Raw genomic sequence first — 19,424 nt, forward strand, 5'->3', positions numbered from 1 at the left:
TTCGTACCAGTTGCGGCGTTCCTCTAGGATGTCTTTACAATACTTCTACGTACGGAGTACTTTTTGCTGCTGGTCCCAGGATGCAACAGGCTGCAGATTGGATGTCAACGGCTGGAGCCTGCCAAGGTCTTCTAGGGATCTTTCCCGCCTCCCCAATCCATGATCCATCCCTATTCCTGCATGGGAAGGCCAAAGAAGGGGGAAAGGAAGCCAGGGAGAAAAAGGATAAATATGCATGGGACTTTATGTCGTCATATGCACTAAACAAACAAAGACCCCAAGTGGAGAAGAAAGGCAAGCAACGGGGAGGAAGAGGGCAAAAAATGACATGTCTATCTCAACGGTCATCTTGCGCTTGCCGCCGTTTGGTTCGCATTGCCTAACGGGCGAGGCGAGGAGGAAAAAGAACCGCAAAAGAAAACAAGAGGCAGAGTTTGCCCTCTCTCATCTTAATGGCCAGGATTTTCACATAATCTGCCCTCCCTTAGGCTCCCTATTTCTGCTTCGTCGAAAAAGATAGCCATCCCCAGCATTCTATTGGCGGAATGCGCTAGTTTTGAGTGATGACCCGGCTATATAATATGTCAGCACATATACATATAAATATACGGAGTATAATGTCATGACTTTCAGTCAACCAAAATAAACCCTGAAGGAACCCTGCCAATAGCCGAAAGATTTCCGGGCATGGTCTTCACGGCTTCCTTGAGACAAGTCTGCCAGATACACTTACGTTATCTACGTTCAACCCAGCCACGAGCGTGAAATCTTGGTTTTGCAAACAAAATAGCCTCTCCTAACGATTTACAAAAACAGGGGCTCTTTGTACATACGACGAGAAGGAACACGACCTCTTGTACTCCTTTTTTCCCACATGTTTCCAACATGGCCTCCCCATCCCTGCTTGGTGTGACTGAACAAGTTCAGATTTCATGCAAGATGTTCACTCTCAAGCTTTCTTGAGCTCAACCAGTCGATGGAGACAAAATATCTTCATTCGCTCACAGCCGCAACGCCTCCTTGCGTACCTCGCTGCACCAGAGGTCTAGAGCATTTCTTTTTGCTGGTCACTCTCTTCCGCCTCTGCTCATGCATGAAGCATAGATCCCACACATATAGCCCCAGAAAAGGCATACAATTTTCTACTCAACCAGCACACTGCATATGCCTATTGCGCCTTCACTGCTTGCCCCCTCTCATGTACCACACCCGTTCCTTTTTACCGCCCAATACCATCACGCAGCCTAGATTAGGTTGATGCAAAATCCCCATTCCCGTCTTGTGTTCCCTGGATTCTTTTCAAAGAGCCCGAAACTAGACATGGGGAAAACCACATGTACAGCGAAGGGTGAAAAAAAAAAAAAGAAAGAAAGAAAGCCCCTAAATAGGGCGCCAGCCGCGCCAGCAGGGGCGGGGAAAGGACGTTGCAGAACCGTTCCCAACCCGATCATCTCAAGAGGCTTGGGTGCCGCTGATATAAAAAGCCGTTACTCTCGGGGTTTGCAGGAACGAGTCACCTCTCTCCAACATCGCCGTCTGCCTCTTCGTTTTCACTATCTTTCTTCATTCAACTGCCTCCCAACGCCGCCTCGTTCTCGTTTTCCAAGTTTTGCACCTGGAAGAAAAGGGGCACAAGTCAGGTTTTCTGGGGCAGTGCATCGTCATTTAACCCTCCACCCTGGAACAGCAAAAAGTAGGGAATATATATATTGGCATATTCCTGTGCTATAATATCGTCAATCCTGCTTGGGCTCCTTGCTCTCCTCGGTAGCACCATCCGATGATCGGGATTTGCATTGCAATCCCTGCGAATCGTATCTCATCTCAATCTTCAACACGAAAACGAAACCATAACACTTTCATTCATAAAACCGCAAAAAACAAAGATCTCATGCTCACGCTCTTCTGTCTGCCTGCCTGTCTGGCCTTTTACGCAGATTATTATGGATAATTTTAGCTAAGAGTTATGATTAACGGGTCTGATATAAGAGAGCTTGAGTTACCCCGTTAGTTAAGGGCTAAAAGGAGAAAAATCTCCGAGGGCGTTCTCTTCCTTCTTTTCTTTTCTTCTTCCCTGAATTCACTGTTTTTACGAACGACGGGAGGCTGTTTGCTCTGCTCGAGTTTCCCCTTTCAGCTTGGTTCTTTGGGCCGGTGTGCTGGTTGATACCCGTATATATGCCGTTTGTCTTATAGATGGGAATCGACAAATCGGCATCTAGCACAGGGGCAATAGCTGCAGGGCCATATCAATAAGAGACGAAGACAAGATAACTAGTAGAGTCCCCGTGCCATGGTATCAAGCGATCGAGGAGTACCACAACGCTAGAGAATGATAATAATGTATATACTTGGTTGCCCGTATAGGTGGTGTGGCTAGCTGGCCGGAGCAAACGCCCAGACGTGGCTCTCTGCGCCGCTTCAACTTTCCGGCCGGACTTTCGGACCTCGACAATGATTAACAGATAATGCATACATATATGTGAGGATGCAAGGTGGCCCGGCCGTTTCATGGCTTGACGATCCTCTTGGGGCAGCCAGTGGAGGAGATGAGGAGATTTAGGCTACGCTTTCCCCTGACTAAACGGAACTGCAAGGGTTGGATTGACGCGATGAAGGGCAAAGGGCAAAAGAAAACATGGCCGTCCGATGTCTGCATTAGGAAACACGCATATTTTTTTTATCTGATAGACAGGCATGCTCCAATCAACCCTATAGTCCCTTAAGCCAAATCCGCAATTCCAGAGTACATTGACCGTATTGTATATCACATTCGTTAGAAAGAGAGATAAAGAAGAAAAGAAAAAGGAAAAGGAAAAGGGGAAGGGAAAGAACCAACGAGGGGGTGTAATGGCTTGAAGTACGGTGTACAAGGGTACTGATTGATGGTTTTGAATGAAATAAATGGACAGGAAATAGGAAAAACAAAGGAACCCTTTCGGGCTGTCAATGTCAAGACCAGATTTATCTGAGTTTTCCTTCATGAGAGGATTCAAGATCGGCAGCGCTGGAAACGCTCTGGACGTCCGCAGCGGTTGGACCGTTGTCAACTTCCACAGGATCGTCGTCGAGGTTCTCCTTGGTGTTCACCGGTTGATCCACCTTTTCCCAATCATCGTCATCTTCGAGATCTCGAGCGGTGATGGTGCTGTCATCCGGAGCTAGCTTTGCCTTTTTAGCCGTGGAACCGCCGTCCTGACTTACTGGTTCAGATGTTGGCGCATCAGGAAGACTGGCGGCGAGGATCTCGGGGGCATGTGGACTTCCAGCTTCGGTTCCTGTCTCTTCCGCCTTGGTGGTTGAGGAAGGTGGAAGATCCTGTTCAGTGGGAGGGAAATATTGGCTATAGAAGCAAAATTTAGCAACTCATTAGCTGGATTGGTTTTTTTTTCCTCCTTCTTTTTCTTTTTCCTTTTTTCAATTATTTTTATCTTGTCCCTGACGGTGCAAAAATACCCCTAGTGGAAATAACAAGATGGAAAGCAAGAAATATACGTACGGAAGGAGCATATCGTATGCCCTGACATCCTTTCTCTCAAAGGTGCAGAAGACTACCCTCTCCAGTGACTCGGGATGGGATTCAAGGAATTCTCTCACTACCTTGATCGCCACAGTAGCTGCTTCGACACTTGGATACCCGTAAACCCCGGTACTGATCGACGAAAAAGCGATACTCTTTAATCCACTGGCGACTAAGAGCTCTAGGCTGCGTTGGTAGCAGCCTCTCAGCAGCATTTCTGGTCTTCGCACGTCACCCCTACCAGGCCCTCCGCGAAACCTCTCCATCACATACACGGGTCCTACGGCATGAACGACCTTCTTGCATGGCAATCGATAGGCATCGGTGATCTTGGCATCACCTGTCTGGCATCCATCAAGCGTACGGCATTCACGCAGCAGGTTTGGGCCCGCTGCTCGATGAATGGCTCCATCGACGCCTCCGCCACCGAGAAGGGATTCGTTCGCGGCATTCACGATGCAGTCGACCTCGAGCCGGGTGATATCATGCGTTACATGACTGATAATATCGTTGAATCGCTGTGAAGCCGTGGAAACCTGCGGGGTAGCTGCTGCTGTAAGATGTCTTAGGCGATAGAGCAGAGACAGTGTAGGAATTTCAGCAAGCGGGAGGATAGCAGACGCCATGTTCTCAGTCTTGTTATCTGTGTTTGTCTGTGTTGTAGGTAGGTCGGTGTAGTATGTGGTGATAGCTATTATAGATAGGCAGAACAATTTGATATGACGTTTGTTTTATAGGAGGATAAATGTGAATGCCTGCAGACTAGGCCGTCACTCTATGATTATCCGCCCCCTCACCATCCAGCTGTCTGTCTCTCTGACTGACTCTCTTCTTCTGCTTCTTCTCAAGGTGTTTTCCTGGCTGACTTTCTTCCTCGCTTGTCCCCATCTCCGTCTTCATCTCTTTTGTCGTCTTCGTCCTCTCGAAAGCTGCCGAAGCTCTTGTGGGGAAAACTCCACGTGACCAATATTCGGATCGGAATTTTATTTATGCGGCTTATATAATAATAGACAAAGCTCAAACCTAATTTTCATTCTTTTTTTTCAACTTCAAACTTGAAGATGAAGATGAAGATGAAGATGAAGATGAAGATGAAGATGAAGATGGCGGCGGGAGGGACAAAAAGAAGGGAGATTGAAGGATCTAGAATAAAATGGAGGAAGAAAGGCAGATGACAGAAGACATTGTCTCAGGGAAGCTGCACTCTGTTGCAGACTGTAGCAGGCTGCGGCAGATGTGCTGTGCTCTGCAGAACCTCGGCTGCTGTCAGTTGCTTACCCATGAACAACGTGCATATCAGACCTGTAAGACAGGCTGCTCGCCTCTTATTATCACAAGCTTCACCCTCCTCCGTGTACGTAAGTGTACTTATGCTGGAGGTTGGAGTATTCCACCTGGCAGGGCAGATCTGATGGATCTCAAAAGGCAGGAACAGAGACCCTTTCTGACTCTGAAGCTTTTACTTCTATCTGAAACCCTGTCCTTCCACTGCTATATCAAACGCTCAACTATACATACAAAATGGTAAGCATCGACGCCCCTTTTCTAACGTATAGCCATATATAATATACTCATACAGGTCTATAGCAGAGGAAGAGCCTGAAAAGAAAAGATTAACGACAAATAATACAAGCCTTTTGGAAATATTCCACTATATATCTACAAAAATCGAAGGAGCTATCCCCCACAATAAACGGCCCACTGGCTGGCTTGTGGATCGCGATGCGTGGCTGAAGTTGTTTAACACACCTTCTCCCGAAAGTTAGAACCTGGCCGTTGGCGCTGGCGCTGGCGCTTCGTTTCCTTTCATCTCCGGCAAAAGACCACTTCGCTTGCAAGGGTGAGGTGACAGGGCGTGTGTAAGTCGCATACTAAGTGCACACCAAGAGCCACCGGCCCCAGCTGCTGTGGAGATTTAGCTTTCCTGGTAATAAAACAGGCCAGCTAGTTGGTGATAACTATCTCAACACAGTTATGACCTCTCACGCCTCAATGCTCGGTTAGACCTACCGCTAAACCTTTCCAAACTTTCACTGTTGCTCAGACCATCGACCTATGCGGACGGTTCTCGTTTTTTGCTTTTCTTCTTTGGGAACACGGCTCGACCAATCTTGCCAGATATGCTGATATTAGACTATTATACCCGACTTTCGGGGGGTGGTGTATTCAGGCCAGGCAACACTTTCCCTAAAAAGGTAAGCTTCAAAACATACACTTTAACTCCGTATATCACTGGCGATATTCATCTATCCTCTTGTTAAGTTTTATTTCCCCCATTTTCTAATTTTTGTATTGGGTTTTTTTTGGCCTTGGACTCCGCCAGTTTTCGATTCAACTTGCTTGAATCGGATATCTTCCCCCTTTTCTTTCCCTCTTCTTAACCTTTAACACATGCTTCTCACACTCCCGAGGAACTGATAACTTCGATAATCTCTAGCTTCTCAGCTGGTGGAGACCTTAAAAGCCCATCACCTATTGCTTCGCTGGCGTTATCTGTAGGACACGGCTTCTATGATCGTTCTGGTAGGTATTCTCGTTTCACAATTGGCGTATCGAGAGAAGAAGCTCTTCCATAAAAGAAATCCAGCCATCAACGGTGGGGTGGCGGGTTTCCATCGTTGCAGAATGTCTACCGATTAAGTCGCCGGCCACAGTTCAGGATTCTCAGCTAGTCTTCTCAAGGCAGGTCCATATCGATGGGCTACAAATCTGCTCACGGCGATTTCCGTGGCCATCAGGACAGAATATTTCACACTTTGAATCAACCGAGGCCTACGGAAGATCATCTAGCCAGCCAGTTGATGGGGAACACTTCTCAAGCCCTATGGAAACAAAATGCTGTGCCATGCTTTCGTCTTCCGGCCCTGTAGGTGGGTGGGCGGTTCTCTCTGTCTTCCCGCACATTCCAGGCTGGACTCGGCCATTCTGACACTTTTTGCCCTTGGTGGTGTAGCAGCCCATTAAGACCAGATATGCAGAGCCTTGCTCCAGCCATACAGAAGCCATAAATCAATGTTTGTCTGAAGCTTAGCCGCAGTATCGAGGTCGGAGGCCTGTCTAATAGTGCCTCATAATCGCCGAAACCCACGAGCCAGGCTCAATGGATTGACGTCTTCGTTTTAGATGTTCATGATCGGTTTGTCTTGTTACATCGGCGGTGCTCCTAAAGACAGCGAATTCAGCTGCGATGCTATGCTTCCACAGGTACGGAGTACAGACAAGCAAGCTGAACCAATCCACAAGGAATACGGAGTATGATAGATTTAATAGTCAGAGGCGTCAATGAGGCCAAAGTCCTTCGGCCAATACCATTGAGTACCCCTTACCAAGTTGGCATTGTTCTGTCAATACTCCGTACGGAGTACACGCCATGGACCGTGTCTTTCCAAGACCCAAAGATATCCGAGGAGCCGTTTGCACAGACTCATAGGCGGTGAAGAGAGTTTCCAAGCTGCTTGACACTATCAATTTGGATTACTCAAGCGTAGAAAACACATCTCGTTTATTACAGGGGATGCATGGATGCGGCTCCTGGAAGTCACTGGTTACCTGCAATGCGACGAGATCACATACATACATTCTACTCACTCCCGTCCCCAGGTCATTCGCTGCAGTTGCGGAGTTACACAGCGCATGATACGGTAACTGTTGCATGCATCATTCTACCACTTGGGATAGTTATATTTTCTTTTTCGTTTGAAGATGAAATTATCGATTGTGGCTCAATGCCATCCCATCAAAGGGCATTGCCAAATATACGCTGGGCTGAACCGCCGTCTACGGCCAGAAATCGAGGATCGATGCACAACCTCATGATCATCTCCGTTCTCCATGGGTGTGCCAGGGAGATGGGACCACTGGCACAATATTTACCTTTATGCCGCCCCTGGCGAGCGCTGAGGCGCCTAGTTCCTCGTTTGATCGGACTTCAGATTGCGATCAAAATGGATACCCATTAACGACACATAATTGCTTGTGTGAGAGCACAAACTTTAGTGCAGTTCGATACGGTTCTGGATATTGATTAGTATGCTTCCCGAAGTCTGCAGTGTACTGGGCGACTGGCTGCCGCGAAGTAAACTTCGGTGCTGTGTATCTATTTCGATCCAGACTGGGTTTTTGTAGTATCATCCTTCAGGCTGAAGATTATTTATGTTTCCTTCTACAGGCCAAGGATGAGAAAAAGGAAAGGAAAAAAAGGCGGGGGTACATCCCGAGGTTGGATCGCCTCGCTGATCTTCGATATACGGAAGTCAATGGAATTGAGTAATGGAGTCCTTCACACACGGAGACGATCGGAATGTCACATTACTTTTACACACATATTGAGACGACATTGAATGCTGTCCAAGCACCACATACCTGGTACATTATCGAACGAGGCGACGTCCGTCAGCCAGCCCGTTGGGCGGTTCAGCTGGAGATCTGTAATAAGAAATGCAGATGGCAGATGGGAAGAACGAAATATAAAAAGGCCTATCAATTTATTGGCCGTGGTTGTTTCTCGGCAGCGCACAGCTTATGCTGGTAGATTGATTTCAACATCCGTAACTGGACGCCATTTACGGAGTAGCTATGTGAGATTTGCCGGCCATATTTTACAAATGACAGAGTTGCAGGACGGGGTACATAATGTGCTTGATGATCCGCGGATAGCCTCGTCCTTGTAGATACATCAACGAGTACCTGGAAAGAAAAAAAGACAGCAGGTGTGCAGATATAGAAAAGGAGGATACGTTGTGGAATTCGATGGTTTTCATGGCGGAATCACAATATTGGAGAGGTACTGAGCTTAGAATTAGCGTTTTGCCGTGGAAGATACCATTTATTGACGTCCATTATACGTACCTGAGTGCATCTCCCGCCTCGCTGCTGACTTTCTCGCCTTCCTGATCAAGTACCGGTTCTCTAAGTAATGTAGCTAGCGCAATTTGGGCATCATGGCTGAGTTTTGTTCTTCGAGCCCCTTTTTCCAAGAGAAATTTTGCAGTAACGACCTTCTTGCGAGCTGTAGCCACGGCAAGAGGTGTCATATGACGGTCGTCAAACTTATTGATGGGGCAGCCGGCATCGAGCAGAACCTGAATACCATCGATATGGTCGTTAAATGCTGCCTGATGCATGGGGTAATATCCCCATTTCCCTCTAGGCCATCTCCCCGCATGGGTGGCTGCAAGTGCTTTCAGAGCAGAGGCACTGCCAACCATAGATGCTAATTCCAAAGCGGTTCCAAAGCGCATGTCCACAAAGAAGTTCCGATCCGGCTTGGGTCCAATCATTCGAGTGATGGCATTGGCTAGGTTCATGAGAGCAGCCCATTCGAGGGGTGTATGGGTGACAAGGATGCTGGTAACACGAGCGGTTTCCCAGGTTGCTACTGGGGACTTGTACGCGTATTGGCCAGGCTTTATCTCAGCCATCTTTGTCCACATATAAGGCTTGACCTTAAATCGATATAAAAACGGGGTGACTGCAGCATTAAGGCGCTTATTACAGCGGACAACTCGGCTCACATCAGTCATGCTGAGCTCTGCAGCAACCATACACAGAAGCTCAGTAGAGAGACTCATTAGAGTTGCTCTCTCTGCCCTAGGATCTTGGTTCCAAATAAGAGCCATAGGTCTCTATACTCCTGTTGTATTTAGTCAGTTAGACATAGAAGTTCACTTTTATACTGTAGATATATCGGCAGCGGAATGAGAAACAGATGTATCTCATATATTGACGCGTTCATGCTTTGAATTCACCAACCTGAGAGGTAGACAGTGTAGGGGGATATATGCGCCAGAGTTAGAAAGCTGAGACTGAATGTAAACGAATGACAGCAGGGTCAATAATATACCTGACCATAAGAGCACTGAGAGCATTGAGAGCACACAGAAAAGGTAAAGAAATAAAGTAAAGAGTTTGATATTTTGTCCTCTTTGATAGTGAGTAAGTATTGCAGCTTACGTGATAACAACGTGAATACCAGGCCGTTGGTAGGTGGTATAAGATCCTCCCTTTCTCCAAACTAAATTTATATCATATTGGTCATTGTATCAATTAATATATAGAAGTAAGAGAAATAATATTATAAGGCTCTCTATAGCTTATAATAGTGTTGGCAAACAACTGCAGTTAAACTAATATTAATTATAAAGCCTTTTGATACCATAATTACTATTTGGCAACAGGACCGCAATAGACAGGAGTTTGCCTCTCTGGGCCCGAGTCCATATTATGACTTAAAAGGCTTTGATTAACCGTGAGTTCATCTCTGCAGGTGTGATATTTTGGGTATAGATGGTATCTTGCAAGAACTGGCGGATGTGAAGTTGGTATTTTGTGGTTAAAACTGAAGTTGCATCCCAGATAGGTGCCTCTTAGGCAGTTAAATAACTAACTAGTTACCAAGACTTTCTTATCTTATCAGAGCCGCAACAATCTCGCTTGCAGCAACTCCCGGGCCAAAAGATGAACCATTATCAAAGAGCATGAGATATAGTAGCAACGGCCCTTCAGGATAGGGGATTTTCCTCTACTCATGTTATCCTTATTGAATGCTTTCTTCATACCATTGGCCTCCCGCCTTTCCCGATCGACCCTGAAGAAATCAAGACTCGGCACTATCGGCCGATTGTCGCATCCAAGTGCAGTCCCTTTCAGACCACAGTCGCATATATCCAAGCTCAATTCTGTACGTGAACGAAGTTCGACCGATACACCTGAAAAGAAAGGCCCTAGGGCTCAGTACGATGGCGACAGCAATACGAATAACGCCGACGAACCGCGGAGTCGCTCACGATATTCCTTCGGCAGAAATGCTGCACTCGACACTTTCCTATTCACGATCCAGGGGTTAGCTCTCTTCATAGTTCTCCGTGAGCATGTTTTGGACGTCAAATGGATTAGCGGTGCATCTATGTCGCCATATTTAAATAAGGGATATAATATCGACAATATTGACAGCGAGATGGTGCTTGTAGACGTCACATATGCCACAAAAATGCATTTACAACGAGGAATGGTGGTGGTGTTCCCGTTAGTGTTCGCTCAATCATTTATATTTCAAAGATTTAATGCTAATTGATTTTATATTCAGATCATTGCGTGGCTCGAGTTCCACTGCTGAACCAAGCAAATTGTCAGTGAAACGTATCATAGCCCTGCCTGGCGATATTGTTACTACACGACCGTCCAAGTCTGGCGAGGGGGACCAGAAAACCCAAATTGTGCCTTGGAATCACGTTTGGGTCGAAGGTGATGCTACCGACCCTGACTCGACTTTTGACAGCAATACCTACGGCCCTATATCCATGGGAATGATAAAGGGGCAAGTTATGTGTGTCTTACGCCCGAAATCGAGGACGTTGAAGTGGTGGGAGTGGGAGAATGAGAATGATTCTGTAGAAAGTGGTGGAAGTCATGGAAAGAGCCAGAGAATGCGGGTCAAGAAAGATGCGGTTACTGTTTATGACCCGAACGTGAACTAGGGATGTAACGTATACGGCTGTCGGTTAAATCTAGTAGCCGGAGACATCGTGAATTGGGAAGAATAAACATTGTAGAATATTAGTTGCGCTTTGATTTAACCAAACTTTGCGAAACGCTCCGAATGTCCCAAAATTACACCGAAAAAATGCTCTATAAAATAATACAGTCTTGATAAGAATAAGACAGGGCACCATCGAAATCAAAAGTCACTTTTCTGGCACAATTCTCATGTCTTCCTCCTGTTGTAGCCGGTCGATCTCCGTCTCGATAGCCAAAACCCACATATCTCTTTCTGCTCTACTTCGAGCCTTAAATACGATTGATCTGCCTGATGCACCCAGGCGAGATACATTCCTCCATTTTCGCTTCTTCTGCTTTCCATCACCCTCTTCTTCCCCATGAAATAATATTCTGCGAGTATTGTTCCAGATGACAAAAGTCGTTGCTGTATCTTCATCAGCAGATGTCCAGCCATCAGATGGGTATATGCGTGGCGTTGAATTGTGGCCTGGGTGGTTATTGTCAAAGGTCTGGCTGTGGTATAGCAGATCAGCGTTGGTAAGGACACCGCTATACAGGTAGCAATCGCGTAGATCGAGAATGTTCTGCTTAGACTGATGCGTGTGTGGTACTTGTTCTCCGGAAAATGTCCTGACCGAGTCCTGGAAAATGAGCAGTTGACCTTCGGCAAGTATAACATCGCATTTCGCAAATGAGCCCCGTCTGCGTGGCTTGCGATAGAGGTAGCCGGATCTCTGAATATGGTGTTGTTAGCTTAAGCATGAATGGCAATAGAGCACAGAAAATTGATACATACCTTAATTGCCCGGCATCCAGATGGGCCACAGACATTGAAGAGCTCAGGTGAGGCGTCTGCCCGCGCAACTTCCCACTTTTGTGCAAACTGTCCAATGATAGATTCCTGGGCCTCATCTATATCAAGTTTTTCCAGGTTGTGTTGTCGAACTGATTTCAATGTAGTGATATCAGCCTTAACTCGAGCCTTCCAGTACATTGTCAACTGGCGCAACCTATGGATCCAGACATCTCGGGTTTTTGTATTATAAGCCCGTAATCTAACCACGAGCCCATCATCAAGTTGAAGCTCAAATACGTGATCCTGGTCAGCAAGAGAGAAACTGCCAGTAGTGGGATGGTTTCTGACAGGCTCCTGAGAACCAGAGCTTGTTTCATTGCCTTGATTTCCTCTGCTTTCTGTCTCCGATAAAGTCCTTATTTCAGACACACGGCACAAATTGAAATACCCTTCCGCTTGACCTAGGTTATTCGTGTTTCGGCGGTCCTCTGCGTACGCAGTCTGGTCACAATAATTAGCGTACGACTTATTTCCTCCGTCGCGTAGCCATGGAATCTGCCCATCCTCAAGCGGATACGGGTCAACTGGGTATATAACAGGAGAGCCTCTGATCGTTTCAGGTGCAGTGGAAGACCCAGTTCCGAGAGTACTGGGAAGTTTTGGGGCCGGAGGGGTAGATGCCTTTGTCGGTTTGCAGAAGCAAAGGTATTGGTCCTCACTGTAAAGATATAAACGCCTGGAAAAGTTTTTCCCCCAGCGCCGGTGGGTGCCTTGCTGGGAGGTGAGGAGAATCAAAAACCCCTCGACTGGAGACGGCTCCTCCATCAAGACTTCAGACGAGTCCATGGCCGTGGAGGTTGGGTAGTGCCGCTTTGGACGTAGTTCTAAGTCGTGCGAGGTTCTCATGGCCATTGTTCCATACATTCTCTCCTCATTACCCCCTTGAATCCACTCTATTCGATCATACCGTCGCCATGCTAAACCCATATTCTCTGATTTCTTCCAGATATCAAGAATTTCAGGCCATTCAGAGCAGTCGGAGAGTGTGTTCATACAAGTGCGTATTATTGCCGTAGATACAGCTTGTTCCTCACTCGTATTGTTTGATAGCGTACCTTCACTCTCCTCAGTGTTATCCTTTGCATAGCGTTCAAACGGGTTCTGTAGAACAAGAGAAACGTCCAGATCAGGCGCATGAACAAATAAACTGGAGGGTTGTTTCCAACCCAGGACCTTTCGAATGAATGTATACCATTCAACTGAATGCGCAGCCGCTCGGGCCCGCATAATGAAAATGCGAGTACCATTCATCTTGGTTGGATGCCACACAACGACAGTCTTATCCAAAGTGGAAAATAGGTTTACATTGGCTTGGCCTTGGGAAAGCTTCACCTCATGTGCATATTTTCTCTTGACTTTAGCGCCCTGAACCTGGGGTATCACGCGTGTTTTGTAGAACTGGAGAAGGTATGGCGTTTGTTCGTCATAGCCTTGCCGACAAACTACAAGATACTCCCTCCAGTTTTCTATTGGCCGTGTCTCAATCTTAACGCTAGCATTGTCGTTATAGAGATTGGGTACAGTTTGGGCGGTAACATCAATCCGTACAAGCATTTTCTCTGCTCTAAGAACTTCTCCGTGGCGACGAGTCTGTCGTTTTTGTTTCCTGCTGGCCCTAGAGTCATCCGATAGCCCAAGGCGGTTCTGTAAACGACGCTGCCCACTCTCAACTCTTTCCTCTACTCCAAAGCGGACTCGGTCAGAAATAACACGGTTGATAAGCCTGTGAGGTTGCTGAGACTTAGCCAGTTCAGCTTCCGTCTGGTCGGATTCTCCACGAGGTTCTTGACGCTGCAACTCTAGCTGTTGCGTCTTTGATTTCCTTCTATCTTCCGAGATCGAAGATGATTGCTGCTTATTATGGGAAATCAAAGACGACTGTGATCCAACCTCTGCTTCTAATCCTACCCCATCAGTAGTTGACACGGCTGACGCACCAGTTGTTGCATAACTATTACGATATGGTAATGACGAGGAGCTTTGCAAATGGTCGTTTTCTGGGCTTCTTAGCTCTTGAGATGTGGTGCTATTTCGTGGCAGAGGGTTGGCTTCAGGAGTTGCCGACTGCGGCTCGGCGTCGGGAGCTGTGAAATAAGCTTCAGGTACGTTTTCGTCGGACGACATTCGTACGACAGGACTAGAGTTTGTAGCAATAGGACTGTTCTTAGGTCGATGCTGAGTCTGTAGACGTTTAATGCTTGGATGAGAGAGACCAAAACCTCCTGTGTCGTCATCCTGGCGTTGGGCTTGCCGACCGGCTTCTACTGATTTGATTATCTTTGGTCCCACATGGTTACCTCTTGAAGATTCTCCTGTAGTTTGACCATTCATTGCTGGTGAAGTTTGATCGTTCTCGTCTTCGTCTTCGGCTTCGACATCATCTGGCTGTGGGAAGCTCGGCTTGAACCGCGTAGTTGACGAAGAGCCCATGTACCGAGTTAATTGGCGCTGGTACCCAACAGAAATATCTGCGGAGAACGTTTGGTTACGAGACGAGTAGTCTCTGATACCAAGGCATGATTTATACCAATGCCTTCGGCGGTGTTGGCCCCAGCCCTTGGGTAACGGTCCTATGAAGAAACGCCGATTTGTGATATGCAGGTGGTCTGGCGATGCATGTTTCTGTGGTTCCAGGAAGTTAGAACTCATTCGTGCTTCATCTCAGGGGTTCGTATACCAATTTCTGCGCGGTGAAGGAGCCACATTCCAAGCTGTCATGATCATATCTGGAGCGAGACTGATGGCTGACGGTTGGAACTGGCTGCTCGCTTGGTGGGCTAGTGGAATCCATTTCCCCATAGCTGACCAGCGGTCCTAGGCCACAAGGGTTATTCTACGAAACATCGGCGCCTATCGCTAACAGGGCATTATCTCGATCTCTGTCGTTGCTGTTGTTGTTGTTGTTGTCGTTAGAGCTGGGAAGTTGAAACAAACTTGGCAAGGGACTAATTAAGGTCTTTTCTGTTTTGGATTTAAGGTTCGGCGTATGACGTAATAGTGCAAGGCCGTAAATATTGGACTGGTCCAAGCTTCAATCCAGTTTGCAGTGTTTGCATGTTTTAGCTGACGTAATATCAATCATTGTCTTGGAGCCAAACGCCCCGCCATCAAAGCGGCGGTGGGGACGACGGGGAGAGGGAAAGGGGCGGTTCAGGTGTATTTCATGCTTGCACCGGCCATCCTTCTTTTTGAACACCTGCTGCCCCAAGAGAGATAGATAGAAATAAACCCGTTGATTTCACTTCAGTTAGAATCGAAGCAATAGTCTGTCGCCATGGCCACTACCGCTGTGATCCCCGAGGGCGGCACATGGCTGGACACCATGAAGAGGTCCTTCGAGGACGTCCCAATCGACGAATCCTCCGACAATGCCATCTCAACCACTGAGTTCCTTGAAGCTGCTGAGTCTCTCGTTAAACTATTCGGTAACTATGCCATTGAGAGAGATACCAACAGTGAGATATGCACTAACCGTGCAATTTTCTATTTCTTCTACCCTAGATATCCTCGGCTCCGTCGCTTTCACGCCTGTTAAGAATGATTTGCTTGGAAACATCAAGGTGTGCTCCGATTCATACGTACGGGAAAGCCTCTTAAAACGACTTAAAGCTTACGGGAGAATGTCCCATGTTATAGAAAATTAGAGACCGCCAACTCGCTGCCCCTGCGGAATCCGAAACTCTTCAGGCCCTCGTACTCAATGAACTAAAGGCCAAGCAACACAAAGCCACTGAAGGTCTGGTCTGGCTTATTCGGTAACTAATTCCTGTGGTTGAAAAGCACGCGTCTACTTAGCAAAGTGGCTTACAAGAAAAACACGTACAGCGGCCTTGACTTTACCGCCCAGGCTTTCAGCAAGAACCTTGCTTCAGACAGTGAAGAACTGTCATCCTCCTTCCGAGATGCCTATACCAACACCCTAAAGCCACACCATAGTTTTGTGGTTAAACCCATTTTCAGTGCTGCCATGTCGGCAACTCCGTACAGAAAAGATTTCTATGCAAAACTCGGAAGCGATGAGCAAAAGATACACGCGGCGATGAAAAAGGAGATATCTGCTTTGGAGAAAAGAGTTCAAATCCTGAATGAGTTCCTGGCACGAAAGGAGGCTAAATGGTAAAGCCTCTCGTCAATATAGACTCAATTTTTGCCTTGTTTGCTTAGTAGAGGCAAGGTAAATTTGTTGATAGGTTCTTCTGAACATAAATATGAGCTGACTCTGCTTGAAACGATCGGTGGTTCAATCTCCTTTAATTCTTGTGGTGTAATGTATGTACTTGATAATGCATCATAACTTATAACGGAAGGTAAGTAAAGCAACCCTGAAGCTCTGTCTGGAGGCATTTCATAAACCACCATGGCAAAATAAACATTCAGAAAGGTATACAGCCGTCAACGGCTGGGATAGAAGAATTTTTGTGAGGCAACGGAGATAGCAAATTGTGAAGTTATGAAGATACTCCATAGATGTTCTTGCTCCTTCAGCTGATCAAACTCAGTTCGCCTCGTTCAACAACCAATCGGATAACCTCCTTGTTCAGGCCACCCCAGTGGTTCTTGCCCCTGATGAACCAATATAGTACCGCAGATAGTGTGCTAAATGCGAAAATTGGCAAAGAGTAATTCATGTTCTGCGCACTAACTGGGAGAAGGGAGGGGAAGGGTAGCCAGATTGTCACATATGCAGTGTAAAACATTGCAAATAAGTTGACAGCCAGGCCGTACTTGCCCATGTTCCACTCTCCGAGCTCTAGGGGGCGATCTCGGGAGAACCGCGCAAATACCATGCAGCCAATGGCGATGAAGTAAGAGCTAAACAGCCCAATACTAGAGAGAGCGATGAATGCGCTAAAAGCAGTAGTACTGGCTATGTTTAAGCACGCGAGCACCATGACGATGATAATAGAAAGCCAGACAGCACGAACGGGGACACAGTGTCTTTGGTCAATCTAACAGGAGTAAGGTTAGCAAGGTTAAATAATATCCAGAAGTGAGTAGGCACCTACTGCCGAGAACCAGGTTGGAAGACCCCCGTCTCGAGACCATGCCCAAGTAAGACGTGATGTTGATGCAATACTAGCAAGGTTAACGGCAAGGGAAATGATGAGTAAACCCGATACCATGGCTGTTGCGGCTCTCACGGAGCCAGTAGCCTGTCGACATATTTCGATAATGGGGAAGTTTGACTTTAGAACGCCGTCAATTGGGCCCATGGTAAAAAGGATGGTGATTATTATTGCGTATGCAAGAACCCCGTTAGTTGCAACTGTCCAGACCATAGACCTGGGGACAGCCTGCTTTGCTCGACGGACTTCCTCGCTCATGTGAACGGCTCCGTCAAACCCTGGTGTAAATAGTTATTAGTATCAGCCAGCAATATTGGTGGATGAGGTTGACCTTACCTACAAATCCCCAAGTGGGTGTAAGTAAACCTAAATTCCAAGATATGAATTCGCTGTTCCATCCTGAGGATGAGGAGTGGTCTCCAAACACCCAGCCAGGGGTATGACGAGGAGCCATAGATACAAGAACGACAACGAAGACGATAAAAAGAACCACATGTAGGATTCCGGCCAGGAGTTCGATCCATGGGATCAGCCAGAAGGTGTACATGTTCATTAGTCCTTCGACTGCCAACATGGCAAAAATGATAAATGTAAGATGCCATCTCTCAGGTTGATAGTCGGGAAAATTCACGGTCACTAGGCCTTGGATCATATTGGCCGTAGTGTTGGCCACGCCCGCAAGGAGTGATACCCAAGCAAACCAGGTAATCCAGCCTATATACCACATGTCAGTAAGTATTGTTATTTAATGTTATGGTAATCAAATGGTGAAGGCCCAAGAGGCGTGTATACCTTGCATCCAAGTAATGAATTTTCTATGCTTTTGAGGAGCGAGGTAATGGGTCCAGTGGTACTGGGCACCGGCAATGGGCTGCATGGAAGCCATCTCTGCCATTGAGGCAGACTGAGCCAACCCGCCAGCGACGACGACAATGATACCCCAAGCCAAAGCCCGAGGGCCGCCATTGGTAAAGACAGCGGTTAAATTTCTGAGGAAAAGCAAGCATAACCAGTGGGGTCAGTTATGCAGATATCATGCGGGAATGCAATGCAGCAATATAATGTTGGTAAAGGGACGCACAAGGCCATCGACTCCCAGCTAGACATAAACGTCAGGGAGAAGAAGAAAATTTGAGTAAAATTGAAAAGTTGCTAATACATTTGTGTTAGCTGGATAGTTCATGGGAGGGGGAAGACGAGAAAGGCTCCAAAGGGGTAAAATCACCTTCACTTTCGACTGGTCTGCGGCAGCTTGGTTACCACCAGCAGCGCCAGCCGGAGAGCCCGGCTCAGCCATTGTCCTGAGTTTGATGCCTTTCTCTGAGCTGCCTCCATATGGCTTCAGACAATAGCCGTCCTTTTTGTCCAAGGACGTGAGACTATTCCCGTCCATTCTCAGAGGGAGAGCTATCAAACCAGCTGGTTAGAAAGGTAAAAGTAGCAAAAGGAGAGAGGATATCAGTAGACGAGGACGGTTGATAGATATCTATCTATCCCCTAGTCAAAAAGACCCTGAAACGACAGAAAGAAGCGGTACAGAGGAGGAGGAAGCAGGGGAACACGGTGAATAGAAGCAAGTGATAGAATAAAGAAAGAAAAGCAGAGGAAGGGAGGGAGAGAGGGATGGAGGGAGGGAAAAGGCACAGAGAAAAAGGAGAAAGGGAGCCGACTTTTGACCTGACGCTGTGTGATCCATCTTTTTGTCCATCACAAAGAGAGAACGCACTATTTCGTTTGGATGTCAAACATGGACATCGTTTTCTGGCATCGCGAGTCGACTGGTAACATCATCCTCCGTTGGGCTAGACACGAGCTGCAGGATATCAAATCCATATTTGCTTTTGCTGCAAGGCGATTTCCCCCGGCTTCACGGCGCCCCTGGTCGAGTAACTAACTAATAGTAGCTGGGCGAGGTACTTAGCTACTTGATACTTACGAAGTACCAGTTGCACAATACCATATCTCCCTTGCTCAATACAGCGGGCCTCTCGACATGGGTTCACCAGCTCAGGGGCAAACGGCCCTGGATCAGAAATTCAAAAAGGACCTGAAGAATCATAAAAGAAGCTCGCTTAGCTTGTAGGAAGCGCCACAACAGGGGCAAAGTTCTCATTCAGCGAGCAGCTTCGGCTTCCAAGCTGGACGCGAACTGGGAATATCAGATGGGATCGTCGGCCAGCCTTGGACTGGAATGGCTACACAAACAAAGCCATGGCGACCATGCCCATGCCAGGCCTTCAATGGCAAGACAAAGAGGGTCATCATGGTGGCGCCGTTGGAAGGACCTTTCTGGCATGAACTGCGTGAGGCGCGAGGGATGCTGGCCAGTCGCATGCCTGGATGATCTGAGAAAAACTGGTACGCGAGCTGCATTTGGTCTCTAGCTCCGGCATCTAGCAGGAAGAAGCAATGCATGGAAGCACAAGTGAGAAGGAGAGGAAGAGAAAGAGAAGGAGAGAAGAAGCAAAAGAAGACCAGGAGGATG

At 47.2% G+C, this 19,424-nt stretch overlaps 7 protein-coding genes across 7 annotated transcripts; 3 read left to right on the forward strand and 4 right to left on the reverse strand.

The window, feature by feature from the left end:
- Positions 1–2,964: 2,964 nt before the first annotated feature.
- MGYG_00675 (MACRO domain-containing protein 1) lies at positions 2,965–4,146 on the reverse strand (the record flags this gene model as incomplete). The annotated part of the gene is made up of 2 exons (XM_003176541.1): positions 2,965–3,343; positions 3,500–4,146. The coding sequence occupies 2 exons, from the start codon at positions 4,144–4,146 to the stop codon at positions 2,965–2,967; spliced, it is 1,026 nt and encodes a 341-aa protein (XP_003176589.1).
- A 527-nt stretch (positions 4,147–4,673) lies between these two features.
- MGYG_00676 (hypothetical protein) lies at positions 4,674–5,286 on the forward strand (the record flags this gene model as incomplete). Its single annotated transcript, XM_003176542.1, has 2 exons — positions 4,674–4,878; positions 5,108–5,286. The coding sequence occupies 2 exons, from the start codon at positions 4,674–4,676 to the stop codon at positions 5,284–5,286; spliced, it is 384 nt and encodes a 127-aa protein (XP_003176590.1).
- Positions 5,287–8,287: 3,001 nt separating this feature from the next.
- Positions 8,288–9,138, reverse strand: MGYG_00677 (hypothetical protein; the record flags this gene model as incomplete). The annotated part of the gene is made up of 2 exons (XM_003176543.1): positions 8,288–8,306; positions 8,369–9,138. The coding sequence occupies 2 exons, from the start codon at positions 9,136–9,138 to the stop codon at positions 8,288–8,290; spliced, it is 789 nt and encodes a 262-aa protein (XP_003176591.1).
- A 908-nt stretch (positions 9,139–10,046) lies between these two features.
- MGYG_00678 (hypothetical protein) lies at positions 10,047–10,995 on the forward strand (the record flags this gene model as incomplete). Its single annotated transcript, XM_003176544.1, has 2 exons — positions 10,047–10,543; positions 10,605–10,995. The coding sequence occupies 2 exons, from the start codon at positions 10,047–10,049 to the stop codon at positions 10,993–10,995; spliced, it is 888 nt and encodes a 295-aa protein (XP_003176592.1).
- Positions 10,996–11,202: 207 nt separating this feature from the next.
- MGYG_00679 (meiotically up-regulated 56 protein) lies at positions 11,203–14,664 on the reverse strand (the record flags this gene model as incomplete). Its single annotated transcript, XM_003176545.1, has 3 exons — positions 11,203–11,751; positions 11,814–14,495; positions 14,551–14,664. The coding sequence occupies 3 exons, from the start codon at positions 14,662–14,664 to the stop codon at positions 11,203–11,205; spliced, it is 3,345 nt and encodes a 1,114-aa protein (XP_003176593.1).
- Positions 14,665–15,147: 483 nt separating this feature from the next.
- Positions 15,148–15,993, forward strand: MGYG_00680 (hypothetical protein; the record flags this gene model as incomplete). Its single annotated transcript, XM_003176546.1, has 4 exons — positions 15,148–15,298; positions 15,375–15,433; positions 15,510–15,628; positions 15,699–15,993. 4 exons carry the CDS (start codon positions 15,148–15,150, stop codon positions 15,991–15,993), a joined length of 624 nt encoding a protein of 207 aa, XP_003176594.1.
- Positions 15,994–16,354: 361 nt separating this feature from the next.
- Positions 16,355–18,236, reverse strand: MGYG_00681 (hypothetical protein; the record flags this gene model as incomplete). Its single annotated transcript, XM_003176547.1, has 6 exons — positions 16,355–16,822; positions 16,880–17,217; positions 17,276–17,653; positions 17,732–17,928; positions 18,021–18,091; positions 18,165–18,236. 6 exons carry the CDS (start codon positions 18,234–18,236, stop codon positions 16,355–16,357), a joined length of 1,524 nt encoding a protein of 507 aa, XP_003176595.1.
- Between the last annotated feature and the right edge of the window lie 1,188 nt (positions 18,237–19,424).

Source organism: Nannizzia gypsea, genomic scaffold (genome assembly GCF_000150975.2).
Source record: "Nannizzia gypsea CBS 118893 supercont1.1 genomic scaffold, whole genome shotgun sequence".
NCBI classification, from domain to species: domain Eukaryota; kingdom Fungi; phylum Ascomycota; class Eurotiomycetes; order Onygenales; family Arthrodermataceae; genus Nannizzia; species Nannizzia gypsea.